This window comes from Eubalaena glacialis, chromosome 18 (assembly GCF_028564815.1).
Source record: "Eubalaena glacialis isolate mEubGla1 chromosome 18, mEubGla1.1.hap2.+ XY, whole genome shotgun sequence".
Taxonomy (NCBI): domain Eukaryota; kingdom Metazoa; phylum Chordata; class Mammalia; order Artiodactyla; family Balaenidae; genus Eubalaena; species Eubalaena glacialis.
The window spans coordinates 14,955,838-14,975,608 of record NC_083733.1 but is presented as its reverse complement, the minus strand read 5'-3'; the positions used below and the strand labels follow the sequence as shown (position 1 = coordinate 14,975,608).

The 19,771-nt window shown below is 45.9% G+C and overlaps 1 protein-coding gene and 1 long non-coding RNA gene across 3 annotated transcripts; one reads left to right on the top strand and one right to left on the bottom strand.

Annotated features, from left to right (window-relative positions):
* Positions 1-760: 760 nt before the first annotated feature.
* Positions 761-9,367, bottom strand: ATXN1L (ataxin 1 like). 2 transcript variants are annotated; one of them, XM_061173098.1, is made up of 3 exons: positions 9,266-9,367; positions 7,348-7,415; positions 761-6,142 (listed from the first exon to the last, which is right to left on the bottom strand). In XM_061173098.1, exon 3 carries the CDS (start codon positions 6,020-6,022, stop codon positions 3,956-3,958), a length of 2,067 nt encoding a protein of 688 aa, XP_061029081.1. In that variant the 5' UTR covers positions 6,023-6,142; positions 7,348-7,415; positions 9,266-9,367; the 3' UTR covers positions 761-3,955. The 2 variants fall into 2 exon arrangements, with proteins under 2 accessions (XP_061029081.1, XP_061029080.1); XM_061173097.1 differs by having other exon boundaries at positions 761-6,139.
* Positions 9,368-9,456: 89 nt separating this feature from the next.
* LOC133079112 (uncharacterized) lies at positions 9,457-17,749 on the top strand. Its single transcript, XR_009698049.1, has 3 exons — positions 9,457-9,523; positions 16,697-16,877; positions 17,714-17,749. It is a non-coding gene; the product is annotated as an uncharacterized LOC133079112 (long non-coding RNA).
* The last annotated feature ends 2,022 nt before the right edge of the window (positions 17,750-19,771 follow it).

The window sequence follows — 19,771 nt, the reverse complement described above, 5'->3', positions numbered from 1 at the left end:
CAATGGACCCAAGCCCTTGCCCAGTGAACCCATGTCCACCCTTTATCTCCAGTGTGATCACTCAACTCTTCAACATGCCTGCTTGCTGCAGGTTTAAATCATACCACCACCCTGTGCATCTTCTATGGCGCCCAGTGGTAAAAATAAAACTAAACCCCACCTGAGGGTCTATTTCAAACTTCAAACGCTCCCCCAACCCCAGAATCCATTTAACTGGAGCCAGATGAACCTCCCTGGGATGCTGACACAGGCCCTAATCTGGTTTCCCATCATTTAATTTTTAAAACAGGACACAAGATATCATAAAGGAAAGTTAATACAAAGAAAACACCCATTTATAGGACCTGCTTGTCTCTCCCTCAAGACAGTCAGATATTTGGAGCCAAAGGGCTCCCAACAAGCACTGAAGCCATATCCCTTTGGATTCACCAGCCCACCAGCAGCATTTCATACTATCCCTACTCAAGATGACTTTGTTATAAAGTAACCCTTGCACATGTAAGGATGGACAGGATGCCTGGATTTCACCTATATAGCCGAAGACACAGAAAGACAGAGAGCTATAAAGGGCAGCAAGCAGGACAGTGAGTAGACAGCAGCAGTGGCAAAGCAGCACAGACCAAAGCCCTTGGTGTTACGACCAACTGGGACCAAGAGTGTAGAAGGGTCAGTCCAGATCTACTGGGGTCCCTCCCCCTTGGGTACGAGTGCTCAGCTCTGACCTCCCAGTTTCCCCTTCCCCCATGCCACTCCCCCTCCTCTGTGTACACTAATCTTGATAGGAATGATGATCCAAGACTTGGATGTATTACCATCCTTCACCTGGTTCCCCTACTCCCAAACTGGTATAGGCATTTCTGTTTAATGCCAGAGTTAGCCATCTTCCTTTCTACCCCTAAGCTCTGGGACTGTCCTACTAATGACATTGGCGTTCTTTAACTGCCCATTCCCCCAAAAGCTGACAGCTTCCCACCAAAATGCTGTCTCAAAACTGCTCTTAGGTCTCTTATAATAACTTATGAAATCTTTAAAAGGAAGAATGGACACACCATAGGTTACTCTCATTCCTCATGCCTGGAAGAAAAGACTGAAACAGAGGGAAAAGGTAAGGGGAATGCCTCAGCTCTGACCAAGATTCAGAGCACAGAACTTCTTTCCCTGGGAGACCATACTTTACAAAAGACACCTCTGCAGCTCAACAAAATCAAGTATTAATATATTACATATGCATGGCATAGTATCAGAGGAAGTGCCAGTGTTGCTTCACCAGCAAGACAGAAGAGGAACAGCAGCAGAAAGTTCAGGGCCCAACTTGCCAAGGTGCACAAGATTTTCTCTTTCCAGGATTAAGGGGAAGTTACCAGGCTGGGCAGTGAGGGTTTCTTGTATTTAAACTACTTGGCCTGTATCTGGTTAGATATAGGTTTGCTCCCGTAAGGAGGAAGCTCGGTTGGTACCCTTGGTGGATATTTCTTTAGTGTCCACTGTGTGCCTGTCGCTATATTCAGTTGATGAGCCTTCCTAATGAGGAAGGATGTTTCTGAGAAACCCGTGCATGAGAAACTAGGAATGAGTTGCTCATGGAACAGCCAGAAACAAGGCCTTCTCCGAGGGCCGTCCTCTGAGAGGATTCCTCGAGACTCAGCCCCACAGGCCCCCAACTGTGGGAAACAAGCCAGAGAAAGCAGCATTCAGAGAGAATGGGGACAGAGAAGGGAAAAGACATGATCCCAAATGTGTACAAGGTTGAGTGTTCACCAGACACGGTTGGTATTTGGTTCTGAGGTGAACTGGAGACTTACATACTTGTGGTCAGGTCAGCAGCTTCCTCTGGACGGGCCTCCAAAAGCTGACTGACCAGGTAACTGCTCTCAAGGAACGAAACAGTGGAGTGTAGGGCTTGCAGCAAACAAGCCAGTCTCAGTCACTTTGTTCCCCCAGGAGAACAACCTTTAGCACCTGAACACTAAGAAGGACTCCATTCTCAGAACTCCCCCTCCCCCCAGGAGGTAGGTAAGATTATTTATCCCCATTTGGCAGCTGGGGAGGAAGTGAAAGAGCGAGAGGTCACAAGACGTGCCTAAAGTCTTTGACAGAGCAGAGATCAGACCTCAGAGGTTTGGGACTCCTGACAACAGGCTAGGCCTTGGCCAGTCCATCTTGAAAGGAAATGCCAGGGTCATACCCCAGGAGAAGCCTCGTAAGAGAGCTGAGTGGACAATACCCTGAGTTGTTCAAGAGTCTAAAGACCCCCAAAAAACAAACAAAAAACCCACCCACCCACCTGAAAGCTGATGGGGGAAGCCTAATTCTCAACACCCACTGGAATCCCACAGTCCGAGGTGATGCTGAAAGTCGTGAAGAAAAAGTGGGCTTAAGACACAGGGGGCAAATGCAACTAAGATTGAAAATACTCTTTGCAGAGGAATACTCCACCATGAAATGGAATCTAGGAGACTTTTCAGGTATTGAAACATTATCAAGACTATTCCAGGGAATTCCCTGGTGGTCCAGTGGTTAGGACTCTGTGCTTTCACTGCTGAGGGCCCAGGTTCAGTCCCTGGTCGGGGAACTAAGATCCCACATGCCACATGGTATGGCCAAAATTAAAAAAAAAAAAAAAAAAAAAGAGTATCCCAAAACCTTAGAGCTGGCTATGGGAGGAGACAGCCTGGAGAAGCCTGAATGCTGGGAGAAGGAGTGGAGTAAGATGGGAGGGACTCTGTAAAAACGCAAGGATGGGCACTGCCCAGCCAGCTGTACTGGTCCCGACCCGGGGCATAGTTCCATTCGTTTCTCCACCAACTGGTTCAACTGCAGAAGAGAAGAGGACATGATTCTGAGTTTTTAAAAATAGAGAATAGAACTGAAAGGGAAACCAGAGAGACCCCTACACATCAAAAACTAGAGGTCTTGGTCAGAGTGGACAAAATCAGTTTTGCAGAAGGGGAAAGGCAGTGCAGCTACAAATAGGCCCAGGTCAAGACACCATGCAGACAGGTTAGGTCAGCGGAAGGGTGGGGGCAGTGCAGGCACTTAGGCACAACATAGACAGACAGAGGACCGGGTGTAGGGGCCTAGGGAAAAGGGTCCACTGGTTCTTTCAAAAGTCACCATTACCAACTAGAGATTCAGTACAATTTCAAAGTGGGTCTGGCATGCTGAGTAGGAGGAGCCTTGTTAGGTCAGCTACCTTTCCAGAAGCCCTGCCTAGAGCCCGGTCAGTCTGGCCATCGGGTCTTTCTCCCAAAGTCCCGTGACTGGGTCCCCACCAAGGCAGTACTTCACTCTGAACCCTGGAGCGGCTTCTCTCTCCTAATGCTAGAAGCCTTGTGGGAGGAATGATGGGGAGAGATGGGAAAGGGCTGAAGCAGAGGATCAAGCAGAGTCCCCTGCACACCCAGCCTTAGACATCTATAACAAAACTACCCTTTAAAGTGCACAGCTCTCAAAAGAAGAGTTCTGGGTGGGAACCCTCTTATTTCCAAGCATGGGGCCTCCTGCCCTCCCATCACAAAAAAGAAAGGAAAAAAAAAACTTCAGATAGCTGAACTGCTACTATAAGCTGTGGATCATCATTTTTGGCTCTTTCTTTGCTCCCTCCCTCTGCACCTGCTCCCAAAGCCTGACTCTCTCCTTGCAGGAGCTAGGGATGAGGAGGAAAGAACAGGGAGGCCCTGATATTTGGAATGTTTCTTATCCTGCGTGCACCCCCTTCCTTCCTTGGCCCAGGCCTGCTGCTCCCCATCACAAGCACCCTCTGGGGCTGTTCTGAAAAGATGCCATGGGGTAATGGGCAACAGACCCTGCCTTGGGAGGCTGCCTTCACGCCTCCTCTTCCCCACTAACCTCACTGCCAAGAGAGCCATCCCCTGCTCGGCATGTGCAAATCCTCTGCTTGCTCACGGTGAGGCCCAGCTCTGGGGTAGCATCCCAGTCTGGGTCTGGGAGAGGTTCATTTTCCTGCATTGGAACGCCCTTCAATGGACAGCTTTACCTCCTGTGGAATGAAAGAGGGACGGAGCAGCGCAGCCCGTGCCTCCTCCCCTTGCATGCCGTATCTTTGGAAGCTCGGGGCTGGCCAGCAGGCCTGAGCACCAGGCTCTGGCTGCAAGGGCTCTACCATTCGGGAGCCCTCGCCTAACGGCTGGCTTTTCCCATCACTGTCACATTGCTCTCGGGGTCCCAAGACTGTCCTCTCAGGCCTTTCTCGGGGAGGAACCAGCTGGCCTGGGGGAGCACAGCTGGACTGAGAAACTGAGTGACTGTTCAAGCTCTGTAAACTGATAGAGATGCAGACATCTCCCACCTGTAGCCGATGGCAGGGCAGAGAGAAGAGCTGTGCAGTCCGCCCAGGGCTGCAGGAGGACCAACCCTGGCCATATACAAAGAAGGGGTGCTCGGGGGGCACCTCGATGCTCACTTTGCTCTGCTGCTCACCCACCACGAAATGCAGCATGACAAATCCAGGCCACTGGCTCTCCTGAATGTCCACGACTGTGCTAGAGTCAATCTTCAGCCCCCCGCTCACTTCGGCACTGCGCACAAAATCCTGGGTCTGGAGGTCCTCCACCCGCTTCAGCTCCCCTGTAGCCAGCTGGATGATGGCGCCTTTCATGAAATGGGAGGGCAAGTGGGAAGAGGTAAAGGGGGGTGGCGTTGACTCCTTGTCTGGGAAGGCGGCTCTGGCCTGCATGTCCAAACTTGACGCCACCAGGATCTCCGAGCCCATGGGTAGCAGGCTTGGGTCAGTTCCAGTGGGCACCAGGTTGCCATTGGCTACAACCATTGCTTTGGGTAAAGGTCTATGTTTCAGGGGCTCCTGATGGGATTGAGGGTAGAACCCTCGGGCCTGATTTTTCTCGGCCATCTCTGCTGCGTTCCTGGCTGACCCTCGCCCCTCACCCTGATGGTCGGGGTTATGATGGGACAGGTTGAGGGGGCTGGGCTCACCCTTCCTCTGAGCTGCCACCACACGATAGTCCTGAGAAGCTAAAGCACCAACCACCCGCTGGACCTCGAGGTCGGTGTCTGGGGTCCCTCGGTGTGCTGGCACTGCCACCTCTACCCGCGCAGTCTGAGAACCTGAAAACAACTGTCCATCCACCACACATTCTACCACTGGCACCAGTCCCTGGCCCTCACCCTTGCTGTTGGGGGAGTCGAGGGCTTCGCTTTCCCGTCTCACTAAATTTCTCTCTCGTTGTCTCTGTCCATTGGCAGCAGCTGCTTCCAGAGCAGACTGGCCCTCCTGAGGGGTAAGAACTGGGCTGGCACCTACTGGAGGGGTTTCATGCATGGTGTACCCAGCAGGTAGCCTGGACATCTGATAATAAATGGGCATCCGGCCTGGAGCGAGGTCCAGTGGCTGAGTACTCGAGTGATGTGGCAACTGCCCAGGTGGGGAGGTGGCAGAGGGGGCTTTGTTGAATGAATGGGCCGGGGATGAAGCCTGGGGGGGAGGAGTGGCTCCTTCTGCCAGGAGTGAGGCATATGGCACAAAGTGTGGAAGGTGAGAGGTGGCGAGGTTGGCAGAAGGAGAAAGGAGGGGACTCGGTAGGAAATTAGGTGGCACAGCATAGGGAAGGCTATAAGGAGACCCGACAAACTGCAGAGAGGTGGACGGGAGCTGAGCATAGTGGATTGGGGGATAGTGGATTCCTGGATGTTGAATCAGTGAAGACGCTACATTAAATGTGGGGGGCAAGGGGCTCATGTTCACCACAGACGGGAGGCCAGTTGGGGAGAAGGTGGCAGGTGGCACAGCCACCTTATACAGCATGCCATACTGGTCCACCGTCAGACCAGAGATGGCCTCAGCTCCATCACCCCCCAGGCTGACTCTGGCTCCTGCCTGGCTCTGCCCGGCCACCACCACCCCTCGGGACCATTCAGAGGCATCACTGGAGGGTGTGTGGTTAGTTGAGCAGCTGGTAGTTCTCCCCATATCCTCGCTGGTCACGGGGAGGTCTCGTTTCTTTGGTGGAAGGCATTCCTGACTCCTCTCATGAACAGGTTTCATATTGCTTTGTGGTGTTCCTGGAGCCTGGAAGGGGTCGGCTTGCTCCTTGGGGCATCAGAAGGGGCTTCTTTGTGGCTCCCCTGCACCCCTCTCTGCTGCTGGCTGGGGCGCCCACATCTGCTAGGGAACAAATCAGAGGCAAAGAAAAGTAACCTAGGGGTAAACCAAGTCAAAGGAAAGCAGGAACTGTGTCCACGGAGGAAGATGTAACAAAGGGGACTGCTGGAAAAAAGGAGGAATGAGAAAGGAGCAGACAAGGATGCTACCCTTCTCGCTCATCCAGCCTAGGACATGAAAGAAAGAATCACGGAAACCACAAAGAGCTACAAGGACAAGCATTCAACAATGCATAAATAACCTGTGGGCTCCACAACCCCAGGGAAACCGACAGCTTCATGATTAGCTGTTCCTCTGATGGGGACCTTGACTATTCTAAGCCTTTTTCCTTAAGGGGGATTTGGTCTTTGCTGCTGGCTCCTTTTCCTAAGTTTCTCCTTTTGCCACCAAACACTACTGTGCTATCTTCTTTCCTGAACATATGACCTCATCCTTGCTTCCTTTCCCCAGCCTAATTTGGGTTATTATCTCACCTATCCCCATCCCCCCCAGCCCAGGCCTGCCTAAACTCTCATCCTCCTTTGCCTCATATCACCACTACCCCAAGGACCCAGGGGTCAGTCAATAGGTCCTAAGGTCTGCGCGTCTTGTTTTTTTTTTAAAACGTTGTTCCCTAAACATGCTATGAAAGTATCGTCTTCATCCCATGAAATACTACATTCAAACTTGGGCCCTATGGGGAGGGTGATTGTACTGGTGTTTTCTACAGTTTATTTATTTCTTCTCTCCAAAGGGCAACAAAACTCTTCTGACCTCACATAGACTTTGTGTTCCCTAGTTTGGCAAGACTTCTTTTCTTCCCATTGACCACCTTCAATTTGCCTTCTTCATGCATTCCCTTTCTTTTTTTCTTTTGCCAATGGCTCCTTTTCCATTGTAGGTCTGCTCTAGGCACCACTTCTTAAAATTCTGGTTCTATTCCTCCAAACACGCCTGTTTATTGCTATCTCAGGTCTATATGATTCATAAGAAAGTTCTCTCTCCCCTTTCTCTATCACCTTTCACACATGCTTTTGTCCATTTCCATAAAGTATCTTTTTGGTCTGAACATTTCAACACATACGAAATTTGTCACCTATTTCTTCCTATCAAGCTTCAGTTCTTTGGATCTGAAATGAGATTTCTATGATATTACACTCTGTTCTGTTTTTCCACTGCTGAATTCCAGATGTTTTTCCACAACAAGGTATCCAAAGCGCCTGTATTACCTGAGCTTCCAGTGGTGCTTCTGAGCAGCTGTAATAAGAAGCAGTGTCCTCCCCACTGGCTTGGGAGCCTATAGGAGACACAAATAGGAATAGAGTAAGCAGGAATCTAGCCTCTAATCCTCCCCAGGATCATCAAGAAAGGTAATTCCAAAACCACAAAGACATTAAAGTCCAGGAGTCCCTGCCTCCTACTCTTCTCCAGAGGTAACAACACATTAAATTCTAATTTGTAGGAAGACATCTCTGGAAAAAAATTTCCATGTGTCAAACTTCATTGTTTTCCTTAACATCATATTCTTTGTTCTCTACCTGTACCTATTCCCCAAAGGTTAAATTTACTTCCAATCCCAATTTCAGGTAAATGCACAAATAAAAGTGGAAGACTCAACATTGTCCCCATGTGAACAAAGGGAAGCAGGAAAAATCAGCCTCATGGATTTCACTTTTATTCAGGGCTGATGAAAACACAGATGTGGTGGTTATTTAAATGAGGTAAGAGGCACTAGAGGAAAAAGAACAATTATTTATGTTTCTGGGGCAGAAAAAGAGGTCAAGGGGGAGTCACTCAAAGGGAAGCCTTATTAGCAGATCTCCGGGGTAAAAAAACAGGCTCGTGCGTGTGTGTGTGTAAAATTTTCTAAGTGACAACTTTGTACCACGTGCTGAATTAGGTGTGACAGAAACTGAAAACATTCCCTTCGTCCTCATGTAGCCTACCAGTGGGAAACAAAACTCATGCTAAACTGTCAATATCTGAATCTACACATGCCAGAAACGTTAAGCACTGAAGAACAGAGCCTTAATCTCTAAAAACAGAGAAAGTACTACTGACCAGTACTCAGAGAAACTACTACCCACTGTGCTGTCCAAGTCCTAAAGAACACTGCAAGCCTCAAACCAAACTGAAGACACTTCTCTCTCAAGATCAGCAAGGTGCAGATGTACAAAAAGAAAAAAGTGACAAGATAGGAAAACAAGGTGGAAAGACAAATTCTTGGTTCCATAAACACAAATTTACACAGTGGGCACAAGTCTTGCATCCCTTCTTTGCCAGCAGTTCCAGTGACGGAAAAGCAGTTAGATTTCTCTCTCATTCCCAACAGAAAATGGGGTCACAACTTCAATTTCAGAATGATACTTGCTTCTCACAACTAAAGCATTAAAGAAAACCTGCCTCTAGGTCACAGAGGGGTTAGCCATACACAGGCTAATAAAAGGACTGAAAGAGGCAAAAGGTCTGCAGGAACAACAAAGAGCCAAGCCTGTGCACCAGGTTCCCACAACGCAAAACACATTTCGGAATCTGAAACTTCGGCCTCTGAAGAAGCTCAATGAGGATTTCTCCAGGGGAAGACGCAGCTTGTGACCCCAACCGAGCTAACGGGAAAGGAGGACCATTCCGGAGAGCTGCCAGCGCTGGCAGCACAGCCCGGAATCAAGAGGTTGAACCCAGCCTCAGACTCGAATTCGCTGAGGGCGAGAGGTGCGCCCGCCAGAAAGACAGGAGCTTAGAAGAGACAGGGGTTATGGCTTCCCTTGATCCCGCAATCCTTGCCCCAAAAGGGGTAGGGCCCGAAATTGGTAACTCTGTATTTAGAGAGTGGGGGGTCGACCTTTCAAGCAGAGGGGTAAGGGCGAGGCCCCGCAGGCGCTGCTTCCTTGTTTGGGGGCCCCTTCCCGCCCCGAGGACTCGGACACCCCGGCCCGCCAGGACACAGTCGCGGGGGAGCAGGAACCTGAGGCCTCTCTCTGGGCCGGGCCGGTGAGAAGCGATCGGGGGTCTAGGCGCGGCCTCTTTCGCTCCCTCGGTCCGCGGGGCAACGGGCTCTGGGGGGCCACTTCCTCCAGAGCTCCGAGCCCAGGCCTGCTTGGCCCCAGTGAGGCCGACTCGGCGTCCTCCACTCCCGGCGACACTCACCGGCCCATCTCACGGCGCTCCCCGGGCTCCTCCCGCTGGTCCCGGAGCCGCCGCAACGGCGGCCGCCGCCATCCCCGGCCCCGGAGCCGCCCCACACCCAACGCCCCCCCAGACGGGCGCCCGAAGATGGCGTCAAGCGCGTACCGCCCCCGGCGCGGGGAGATTGCGTCACGGCCCAGGGCCGGAGAGCGACGCCCAGGAGTACCCGGGAGAGGACTGTGCAGGCTGTCCGACCGTCGCCCCCAGCGCCCCCCTCTGGTGGGAAAACGAACTCCTCTCCCTGCGGCTGGGTCACGTAAATAGGACTGGGCCCGGCCCCCTCACCCTGACCCCACAAGGACCCTGATATCTGTCTACTCCAGTAAATTCTGGGGGTTCCCAAACACAGCCCTGAGGCGTGGCCATCATTTCCTGGACTTGGGGACCTGACTTTGTGAAGACTTGTTTTGGGAACCTCGGAAAGCTCCGAGGCGACCCCGGCCCAGGAGGGTAATGAGATCCCCCTAGAAACCCAGGATGGAGATGGAGCTTTTTAAGAGTTAAGAAATGGCTCTGAGGGGGATGAGAATGGGCCGGAACCAGGATCTAGGGGAAAGTGAAGCTAGTGTCTTGAAAGTCTGTGAGGAATGAGAGGATGGGGGTTAGTACAGTGGGAAGCAGCTTAGTTTAGAGGGAAGAGGGCTTGACTACTTGATGAACTATGAGGTCACCATTCATTGCCAATAAACTAGTCGACTTTATAGTAATATGAACATCTGATTAACTTAAATGAAAAAAGGGAATTCCCTGGCGGTCCAGTGGTTAGGACCCGGCGCTTTCACTGCTGGTGCCAGGTTCAATCCCTGATCAGGGAACTAAAATTCCACATCCCTGCAAGCCCCACAGCTCAGCCAAAATAGAAGGAAAAAAAAAAAAAAGCTAAGTAAAAAAAAATGAACACCAATTGAATTTATGCTTTGATTACAACTATGTAAAAAAGTAGTTCTGCATACAGACAAAAACTAAACTGAGAAAAAAGCAACTTTAACTATTGGAGAGATTGGATTCTGAGCAGATTTTTCCCTTTTCAGTTTCTGCAAACTTTGTTCAATAAATAATCATTGATTTTTGTTCGATTTTGAAAGTACTACTGGCTGGGCTCTAGCTATACAGCCTTTGGAAAATCATTTTACTACTTTATACTTGGGTTTCCACTTCTGTGAAATGAGGAACTTGAACTGAATGAAGGGGTGGGGGTGAAATGTAGATAGGAGAGCTCTCAAAACATTTTAAGTGAAAAAATAAGCAGATATATAGTGTGAGATCACGTATTTGTTGTTAAAAGACATGTAATGTTACAGTTGCATATATTTATGTATTTGTACAGAAAAGGAGTGGAAGGATATGTAACAACTAGCTAACATTTGTTATCTCGGGAGAGGAAAGTGGAATTGGGTGGTGGCGAAGAGGAACAAAAGGGACTTATGTTACTGTTTGGATTTTTTAATGAGAATATTACCTTAGAAATACTAAAATGAGTAAGTTAAAATACAAATAAAGTATATGATCTCTAAGATTCTTTCTAGAGAACCCTTAGACCTCAACTTTGATATTTTCTCACTTGGGTGGGAACAGGGAATTATCAAAATTATTGAACACCACACACACAGACACACACACCTTGCACCAGTGGGTAAAATATAGTGACACTACTGATTTGTAGCCATCTAAATCAATAGAGAACTTTGCTTTGTGAATATTAATATTATTCATGACAGTTGTCTTCTCAGTTTGGCCAAGAAGGAAGTCCTGTGGTCGCTCAGTGGCCCCATTTTAGTACTAACTGGCAGAATGGTTTCTAGTTCATTGCTTAGCTCACTAAACCGGCATTAAAACTGCCAAGATAGAGACCATCCAGGTGTATTCAAGGATAACCAGTTTCTCCCAGATCAAGATACACCCTCAGAGAGCTGGTTTTCAGGCAAAATTGAAAGAGCAGACACTGGTAGATGCAAACAAAAAGTTTTTTGGCTACCAGACAGTAACATAATGACTTGGCACAAAGGTGTGTCTAATTTTTTTTAAAAAAGGATGTTCTGATTGGTGAAACACTGGTGATTTCCTGGTTTGGTGCTGCAGTCCCAAGAGGGTGGGTCATATCTGCTGTATCCTCTTCTAGAACTCTTTACTCCAAGCCATCCTCATGTCTTTGGTTGTACATATTGATGGTAGGAAGCCCCATAGTGACAGTTTGACAGGAATGTTAGTGATAAGTAAACTAATCCAGTTTTAAATTTAAGATACTTAAATAACCAAAAGTTACCTCACTTCTCTAAAAATCTGTATTATTCTCTGGAATATGGACAATTCCCTATTAACGTTTTTTATATTAAGTCAACTCAGGGTTTTAAAAACTGTAATTGGCTCAATAAATAGTTGTTGAATGAAATTTCACAAAGATATCCCCAAATGGGAGACTTCCCTTGCTAATTCTTTTGCTCTCATTTCCTTATTTCTATTCTCATCTATTTCGCCTATTGGCTGTTTTCAGTCTCATCTGAAAATCCTTCCTTTTCTTTCACAGTTTTTTTTTCTTAAATTTCGACAGAATTTTAAGAACTGATAAAGTGAAAAGAGATTTTTTAAAGGTATTTGGGACATTTCAGGACTGAAAAATTAAATTTTAGTCTGCTTTGTCCACCTCTTCCATTTCCCTGGATTCCTATTAAATTTCTTTGATGTGTGTAGGTTGAATTTGTATGATGAGAGAGCTTGAGCTACTCTGCTGGACAGAAAATAACAAGGACAAAACCCTGCCATGCTAGTTACTCTCCCTAAAAGCAAGCAGGAGTTTCAAACCAGCTCTATGTTTGCTTAGTTCCTAGTTGGTGATTTTTCTAGACATGTAGTACAGGCAGGGTAAGCTCAGACAACTACCCCAAGGTTTTTTGACATTAAGGGATCAAACCAGAGAGAAGTGCTGTTAACTTGGGAAACCATGTGTGTCATAAGAGGAGTAGGTGGCTTTTTTCATACTGTCATGTCTTCCTGCTTGTATGCTTTAGCATGCCAAGGTATCATTTTAGGAAAGGAACTTTTATCTTTATATTATTATTTTTTTAATTTTATTATTATTTATTTTATTTGTTTAGTTTTGGCTGCGTTGGGTCTTTGCTGCTGTGCACGTGAGCAGGGGCTACTCTTCGTTGCAGTGAGCAGGGGCTACTAGTTGCAGTGAGCAGGGGCTACTCTTCGTTGCGGTGCACTCATTGTGGTGGCTTCTCTTGTTGCAGAGCACGGGCTCTAGGCGCCAGGGCTTCAGGAGTTGTGGCTCACGGGCTTAGTTGCTCCGCGGCACGTGGGATCTTCCCAGACCAGGGCTCGAACCCGTGTCCCCTGCACTGGCAGGCGGATTCTTAACCACTGCGCCACCAGGGAAGCCCCTGGGACTTTTATCTTTAGATCCAATGGCAGAAACAACAACTAATCTCAAGCATACATAGAAATTATAGAAATCCTTAGCAGATTTAGCTTTCCCTAGAAACGTGTTGGTTCCTGGTATTAAACTATTTTTCAAAAGTTTTCTAGCTGGCCAAACATAGGAATGTGCAATTTTCAAGCTTCTGTTTTATCTACTTCTCTGTGTTCTCATTTGCACATGCTTTTAACGTTATGCAACCTCTCCAGATTCCAATGGGGATTTCCCTTTCAAATTCATAAATATTTTATTTAGAAGGAGGTTTTATAATTTCTCCGTAAGTGACTATTATGTTCGTTGGGGAGGGGAATCTCCCTCTGTTGTCTACTTCCTCAGACATTTGCCAAAGACTTTCATTTTTGTCAGAAACTTCCTGCAGAACTCTCAAAAGTTGCAGTAAAAACACTGACAATTGGAATAAACTGAAGGAGATCTAACCCTTATTTGAATCACAAGGGTTGTATCTGGAGAATTGGTGCACAGAGAAACAAGTGCATTAAGGCCAGTACTAAGCAGCCAGGAATTCCTTACACGGGATTTGTTGAATAAATAAAGTGGATGTGGAAAAATTAGAGCCTCTGATAACTCTCTCTTTGGCTGGGGAACTTCTCAGCAAGGTGATTTGCGAGCTGCTGTGCCTTGTGGTGAAATCATTTCAGCTCTTCCTTCAAAGCTGATCCCCTTTGCGTCAACTTGCAACTGGTTGTCAATCGCTTAAAATTCCTGGAAAAAAAAGATAAATGAGTAAATTCTCCAGGCAGCACAGCAAGCTGCCTCTCAGATTCCTGTGCAATCCTCTGTGCCACCACCTCCCAGCCCCATGACATATCTCCTAAGACCTTACTTAGCAACTCTGGAATTTAAAGGAGTGTTTCTGAATTGTGGGAATGATTATTATAGTGATCAAATCATTTTAAAGTTTCCAAACACAGTTCTGTATCTTGACATTCTGTATCTTGACAGTTCTGTGTCAATACCAATATCTTGGTTTTGCAAGATATTACCACCAGGGAAAACTGGGTAAAGGGTACCCTGGGTGGTTCTGTATTACTTCTTACAAGCTGCATGTGAATCTACAATTATCTCAAAATAAAAAGTTTAATTTTAAAAGAGGTTTCTAGGGAATTCCCTGGCCGCCCAATGGTTAGGACTCCATGCTTCCACTGCAGGGGGCACGGGTTCTATCCCTGCTCAAGGAACTAAGATCCTGAGTGCTGCCTGCTGTGGCCAAAAAAAAAAAAGAAAGGAAAAGTCTCCAAAGGTTTAAATTGTAGCATTATGTCCAAATTACTGGACTTCTCTCCACCAAAGCATAGAACTTTATCTAGCCAAGCCTTTTTAGATGTGCAGTAGCTATTAAGTTTGAGCTCCCGGGCAAATTTTTCTGAAAGAGCTTCCTTAGCTTTTTTCAAACACACACACAAAATGCTATTTCTTCTATCACATGACAGCTCAAGTAGTGTTATACCCATGAGCAGGAGTAGTAGCTGATGCCTGTTGTCTTCTTTCTATAAGTCCAACTTATCTTACGTTGCCTTTTTCTCTTTCCTTATTCCACTGGATCACATGTGCGATGGACCACTCAATAAACTGAGAAACATGATCTCTGATTATGAGGAGGGTTCAGGTGAAATAAGTATTGTATATAAGCACAGTTTTCCTAGTGCTCCGTAAATAGCACTATTTATTATTGAATTACTATAGCCTATTAGATTATAGAAGTAGAGAGGCAGATGTTACCCAAACTTCCAAACTGATTTTGGGGCATTCTTTAGCCAAATCTTGCAGAGGGTGTTTGGGCATTACTTAGATAACAGGAGCCTAAGGAAAGTACCCCAAACAAATGAAATTTAGGGGAAACCAGTGGTACCCATTATGGTTACCATGAACAAAGAGGATGACATTGATGGTGTACATAGAACTTGTGAATTTTTTTTAAAAAATTAATTATTTATTTATTTATATTTATTTTTGGCTGTGTTGGGTCTTCGTTTCTGTGCGAGGGCTCTCTCTAGTTGCGGCGAGCGGGGGCCACTCTTCATCGCGGTGTGCGGGCCTCTCACTGTCGCAGCCTCTCTTGTTGCCGAGCACAGGCTCCAGACGCGCAGGCTCAGTAGTTGTGGCTCACGGGCCTAGTTGCTCCGCGGCATGTGGGATCTTCCCAGACCAGGGCTCTGGACCCCTGTCCCCTGCATTGGCAAGCAGATTCTCAACCACTGCACCGCCAGGGAAGCCCCAGAACTTGTGAATTTTAAACTGCATGCCCATGTGTTCTTTTCTTCGATTTTGACAATCAGTGATACATATTATTATTCAGATACATTTTATCCTCTTTTTACAAATAGAGAGATTTAAACGTGGAATGCCTGAGTGATTTGAGATAAATAAAGCTAATGAGTGCTGTCTTACCTAAATATATTCTTTTTTAAAGGGAGATAATAATCTTGACCTTCTATCACTCCAGGGTTCTATTTGTAATACAGACTATAACCTGGGCACCCAATAAATGTTTGCCAATATTAGCACTTGTGTAACAACAGTTCAGCATTTATCTGAAACAGTCCAGTTTTACTGTGATTTCTCTTCTCTGTGATGTCCAGGGCAAAGGCCATTTTCGTACTTTGAACTTAGCGAAGCAACCTTCCAAGTACTGAGCTTTGCATTTATTTCAGATTCAAATGCAGTCGCAAGTCAAGATTTTTTGCAGTGACAGAGTAACTCTTTCTATTCATGATTAGAAGGTGAGCATCACTTTTAGGGTATGGCAGACAGGCAGAGTGTATGATTTGCAGGCTCAGGTTTCCCTGAGTCATGAAAAGCCCATTTCCCCAGGCTCAGTCATCAGTTGATAGCTCAAGGTAGTAAGACTTACCTTATCGCAGTGGATTAATCTGGGACAGGTTACATTTGTTACATCTCCAACATGACTCGACTTGTTCATTCTATGGCATAATGTGGTGGAAAAGCATAGGAATTTGCAGCCTGAAGATTTAGTTTTGCGTTCCAATTTGACCAGTTACTCCTAGTCATGTGAACATGGGCAAGCCATTTAATCTCTCAGAATCCCAATTTTTCTCAGCTGTAAAATGCAGATAACGTGGAAACCTCACACAGGTGTTACTCAGATCAAATGGAACTGTATATAAGAAAACATTTTTTAAAATGCAAACCATGACATGCACTCTCATTTTGAAAATAACTACTCTTTTTATTACAAAAATAATAAATGTTCAGTATGGAACATTTTAGAACATAAAAGTAACCTGAAAGGATAAAATAAAGATCACCTGTTGAAGGACCACCCCCCCACACACACACACACCCCCCACCCCCACCCCACCCCCCGCCAGAGCAGTGGTTCACAACCTGTAACAGGTGTCAGAATCCGGAGGGCTTCTTCAAACATAGATCGCTGGGCTCCACTTTCAGTTTCTGATTTAGTATTTATTTCTGGGGTGGGCCCATGACTCTTCATTTCTAACAAGTTCCCAGGCGATGCTGATGTTGCTGATCTAGGGCTGACGCTTTGATAAAGACCAATCTAGAACTTCCCTGGCAGTCCAGTGGTTAAGACTCTGTGCTCCCAACGCAGGGGGCACGGGTTTGATCCCTGGTTGCAGAAGATACTGCATGCCAAAAAAAAAAAAAAAAAGGTAATGACAAACCTAGTTCAAAACACTGATAACTTTATGCACATATGGTATATCTTGTATATTTTTAAAAATTATTTATTTATTAAAAAAAATTTTTTTTTTGGCCGCGCTGTGCGACTTGTGGGATCTCAGTTCCCCGACCAGGGATTCAACCTGGGCCACGGCAGTGAAAGCCCGGAATCCTAACCACTAGGCCACCAGGGAATTCCCTGTCTTTTTAAAATAAAAACATTATTTCACACTATCGTGTAACCTGCCTGATTTATTCAACAAACTCCTCTTTGCCCATTCATTTTTCTATATGCATGCTTTGTGCTGCAGCTGAGCAGGCCCAGAAAACAAGGAAGGAAGTGGCTGACCACCCGGCTGCTGTGAAAGATGAACAAGCTGGGATCTGAGTGGAACACATTATTGGAGAAGACTACCTCGTGGAGGCCGTGGAGATCCTGGAGCTGTACTGTGACCTGCTGCTGGCTCGGTTTAGCTTGATCCAGGCCACAAAGTGAGACCTATTGAACTTGCATCATTTGCAGGCTCAAAGGAATGACAAGGCATCCCTGCCACCTAGTGAGGGAGGGGGTGGGCTCTACCTTGTTGGGACTGTGTCAAAGAACACTGTCTCTACTTAATAGAGAACTAGTCCTGCTTGACAAGAATATGTCAGTCCACAGAGCCATTTTTAAAACCAAATAGTTGTATTTTTCCCCCTGAGCTGTAAAGACGTAGCATAAATGTGTAGAAAAGTTGGGAAATACAAAAAAGAGTCCATAATCACCAAATCTAGAGGTAAGAATTTTAGTATATTCCTTTCAGTCTATATGTCTGTATGTATCTATGTGTGTGTATATATACAGATATATACATATAGGTTTGTATTCTAATTTAAGTTTTAAAAAATTTTTTATTTAACATTATATTTTGAGTATTGTCCGTGGGGAAAGAGGGAAACATAAAACCCTGAGATTTTTATGTTTCCTTTAGGGAACTGGATTCTGGTCTGTCTGAATCTGTATCTACACTAATCTGGGTAGCTTCTCACCTCCAGTCAGAGGTGCCTGAGTTGAAAATAGTTGTTTGACTGTTTTTAACTGCCTGTGTCACAACGTAGGTGAGGGTATCACTAGTGTTACTTGCTTGGTGTTTCAGGATCAATTGGAGGATCCTTTTTTCTCCTAAGGGTTAACCAAAGAAATATTTTCTTCTGTTGGTCTTTAAGTGAAAAATACTTTTTTTTTAAAAATGGCAATGGTGACAAATAAAACAAAATAAAACAAAACTTGAAACTGGGGGGGGGCTTCCCTGGTGGTGCAGTGGTTAAGAATCCACCTGCCAACGCAGGGACACAGGTTCAAGCCCTGGTCTGGAAAGATCCCACATGCGCGGAGCAACTAAGCTCGTGCACCACAGCTACTGAGCCCGCGTGCCACAACTACTGAAGCCCATGCGCCTAGAGCTTGTGCTCCGCAACAAGAGAAGCCACCGCAATAAGAAGCCCGTGCACCGCAACGAAGAGTAGCCCCCGCTCGCCACAACTAGAGGAAGCCCGCGCCCAGCAACGAAGACCCAACGCAGCCAAAAATAGGTAAATAAATAAATTTATAAAAAAACAAAAAACTTGAAACTGGGTTTCTTTTGCGAGGGTTGGGGTGTTATAATTTATCAGGTGTTTAGAAATAGAGGTTTTAAGTTTCACATTTATCAGATACTTAAAAGCAAAGCACTTGTTTTATTGTTATTGTTGTTTTGAAGCTAAAAGAATATAATTCCAATGAGGTAACATGAAATTGGTTTTGCTATTTTGGTGGTTCTTCATCTAAAGCAAATTTGCCATAACTTGATGAATTTTGCCTTTATTTCTTTCTCGATGATTGTTTGCTGCAGGTATCTAATCGGCTGTGTAAAAAGTACAGCTGAGAATTATGGTCAGCTGTGTCAAAGCAATGAGATTGGAAGTGTCAGCTCTTGGGTAGTACCATTTCCAGAGACACACATTATTTTTTAAACCAAGAAGTCTGGGAAAAGCAAATATGAGCAAACTCAGAACATATAATTTTGTGCAGACTGAAAGATGTTTAGAAATAAGTTTTGCATTAGAGGCAGCACAACTTTGAATAAAGCTTTTGGACTAGAAAACTCAGATCTTTATCAAAAAGCTAGAGTCAAGAAAACTGAGCTGGGCTTCCCTAGTGGCGCAGTGGTTGAGAATCTGCCTGCCAGTGCAGGGGACACGGGTTCGAGCCCTGGTCTAGGAAGATCCCACATGCCGCGGAGCAACTAGGCCCGTGAGCCACCACTACTGAGCCTGCGCGTCTGGAGCTTGTGCTCCGCAACAAGAGAGGCCGCGATAGTGAAGAGGCCCGCGCACCGTGATGAACAGTGGCCCCCGCTTGCCGCAACTAGAGAAAGCCGTTGCACAGAAACGAAGACCCAACACAGCCAAAAATAAATTAAAAAATAAATAAATAAAAATAAAGGAATTCCTTTAAAAAAAAAAAAAAGAAAAAGAAAACTGAGCTGGTTTCTTTATCAAGAAAGCATACATTTTCCTAAATGTAACTGGCCTAGTAATATGAAGGAAGTTAATCCAACTTAGAAGTTTCAACTTTTGAACATCTTAATCATGACCACATACATAATTCAGACAGACATTCAGCTGGGACACGGGGATGTGGCCACAGTAGCTGTTTCCGGCTGGTGGGCACTCTTCATCATTCAGGGTGTCCATTCTGATTGGATAGTGCCTTGTTGAATACGTTGACTATTACCTCTGACATAATTCAAAATGTTTATCCCGAAATCAGAATTCTTACCTCTAAATACTTTTTCTTGTGTTTATATTCTTCCTCTTATTCTACTTGGTTCCTTTGCCCTAGGACAAGGCTGTCTTATGATACAAGCAGGGCCCCTCCTTTTTGTTGCTAAATTATACATCTTTTAAAAATTATACATCTTGGGACTTCCCTGGTGGTTAAGAATCCGCCTTCCAACGCAGGGGACGCGGGTTTGATCCCTGGTCAGGGAACTAAGATCCCACATGCCACGGGGCAACTAAGCCTGCGCGCCACAACTACTGAGCCCGCGTGCTCTGGAGCCTGCACACCACACCTAGAGAGAAGCCCGGGCGCCACAACAAAAGACCCCGCATGCCACAACTAAGACCCGACACAGCCAAATAAATAATAAATAAAAAATAAAATAAAATAAAAACAAAAACTATACATCTTACATAACAGAGACTAGAAAAATGAAGTACTATGATTCAAAATTGAAAGACCACTTAAACTCTTTTTGTTTCTTATGCTCTTTATTTTGCAGCTAATGTGTAAATTGAACGTGAACACTCTACCCCAGGTTCTAGTGGAACAATACCTGATAGAAATGGCTAAGAACTATAAT

Coding starts and splice junctions, on each gene's coding strand:
- ATXN1L (XM_061173098.1), bottom strand. CDS start 6,022: ATGAAACCTGTTCATGAGAGGAGTCAGGAATGCCTTCCACCAAAGAAA.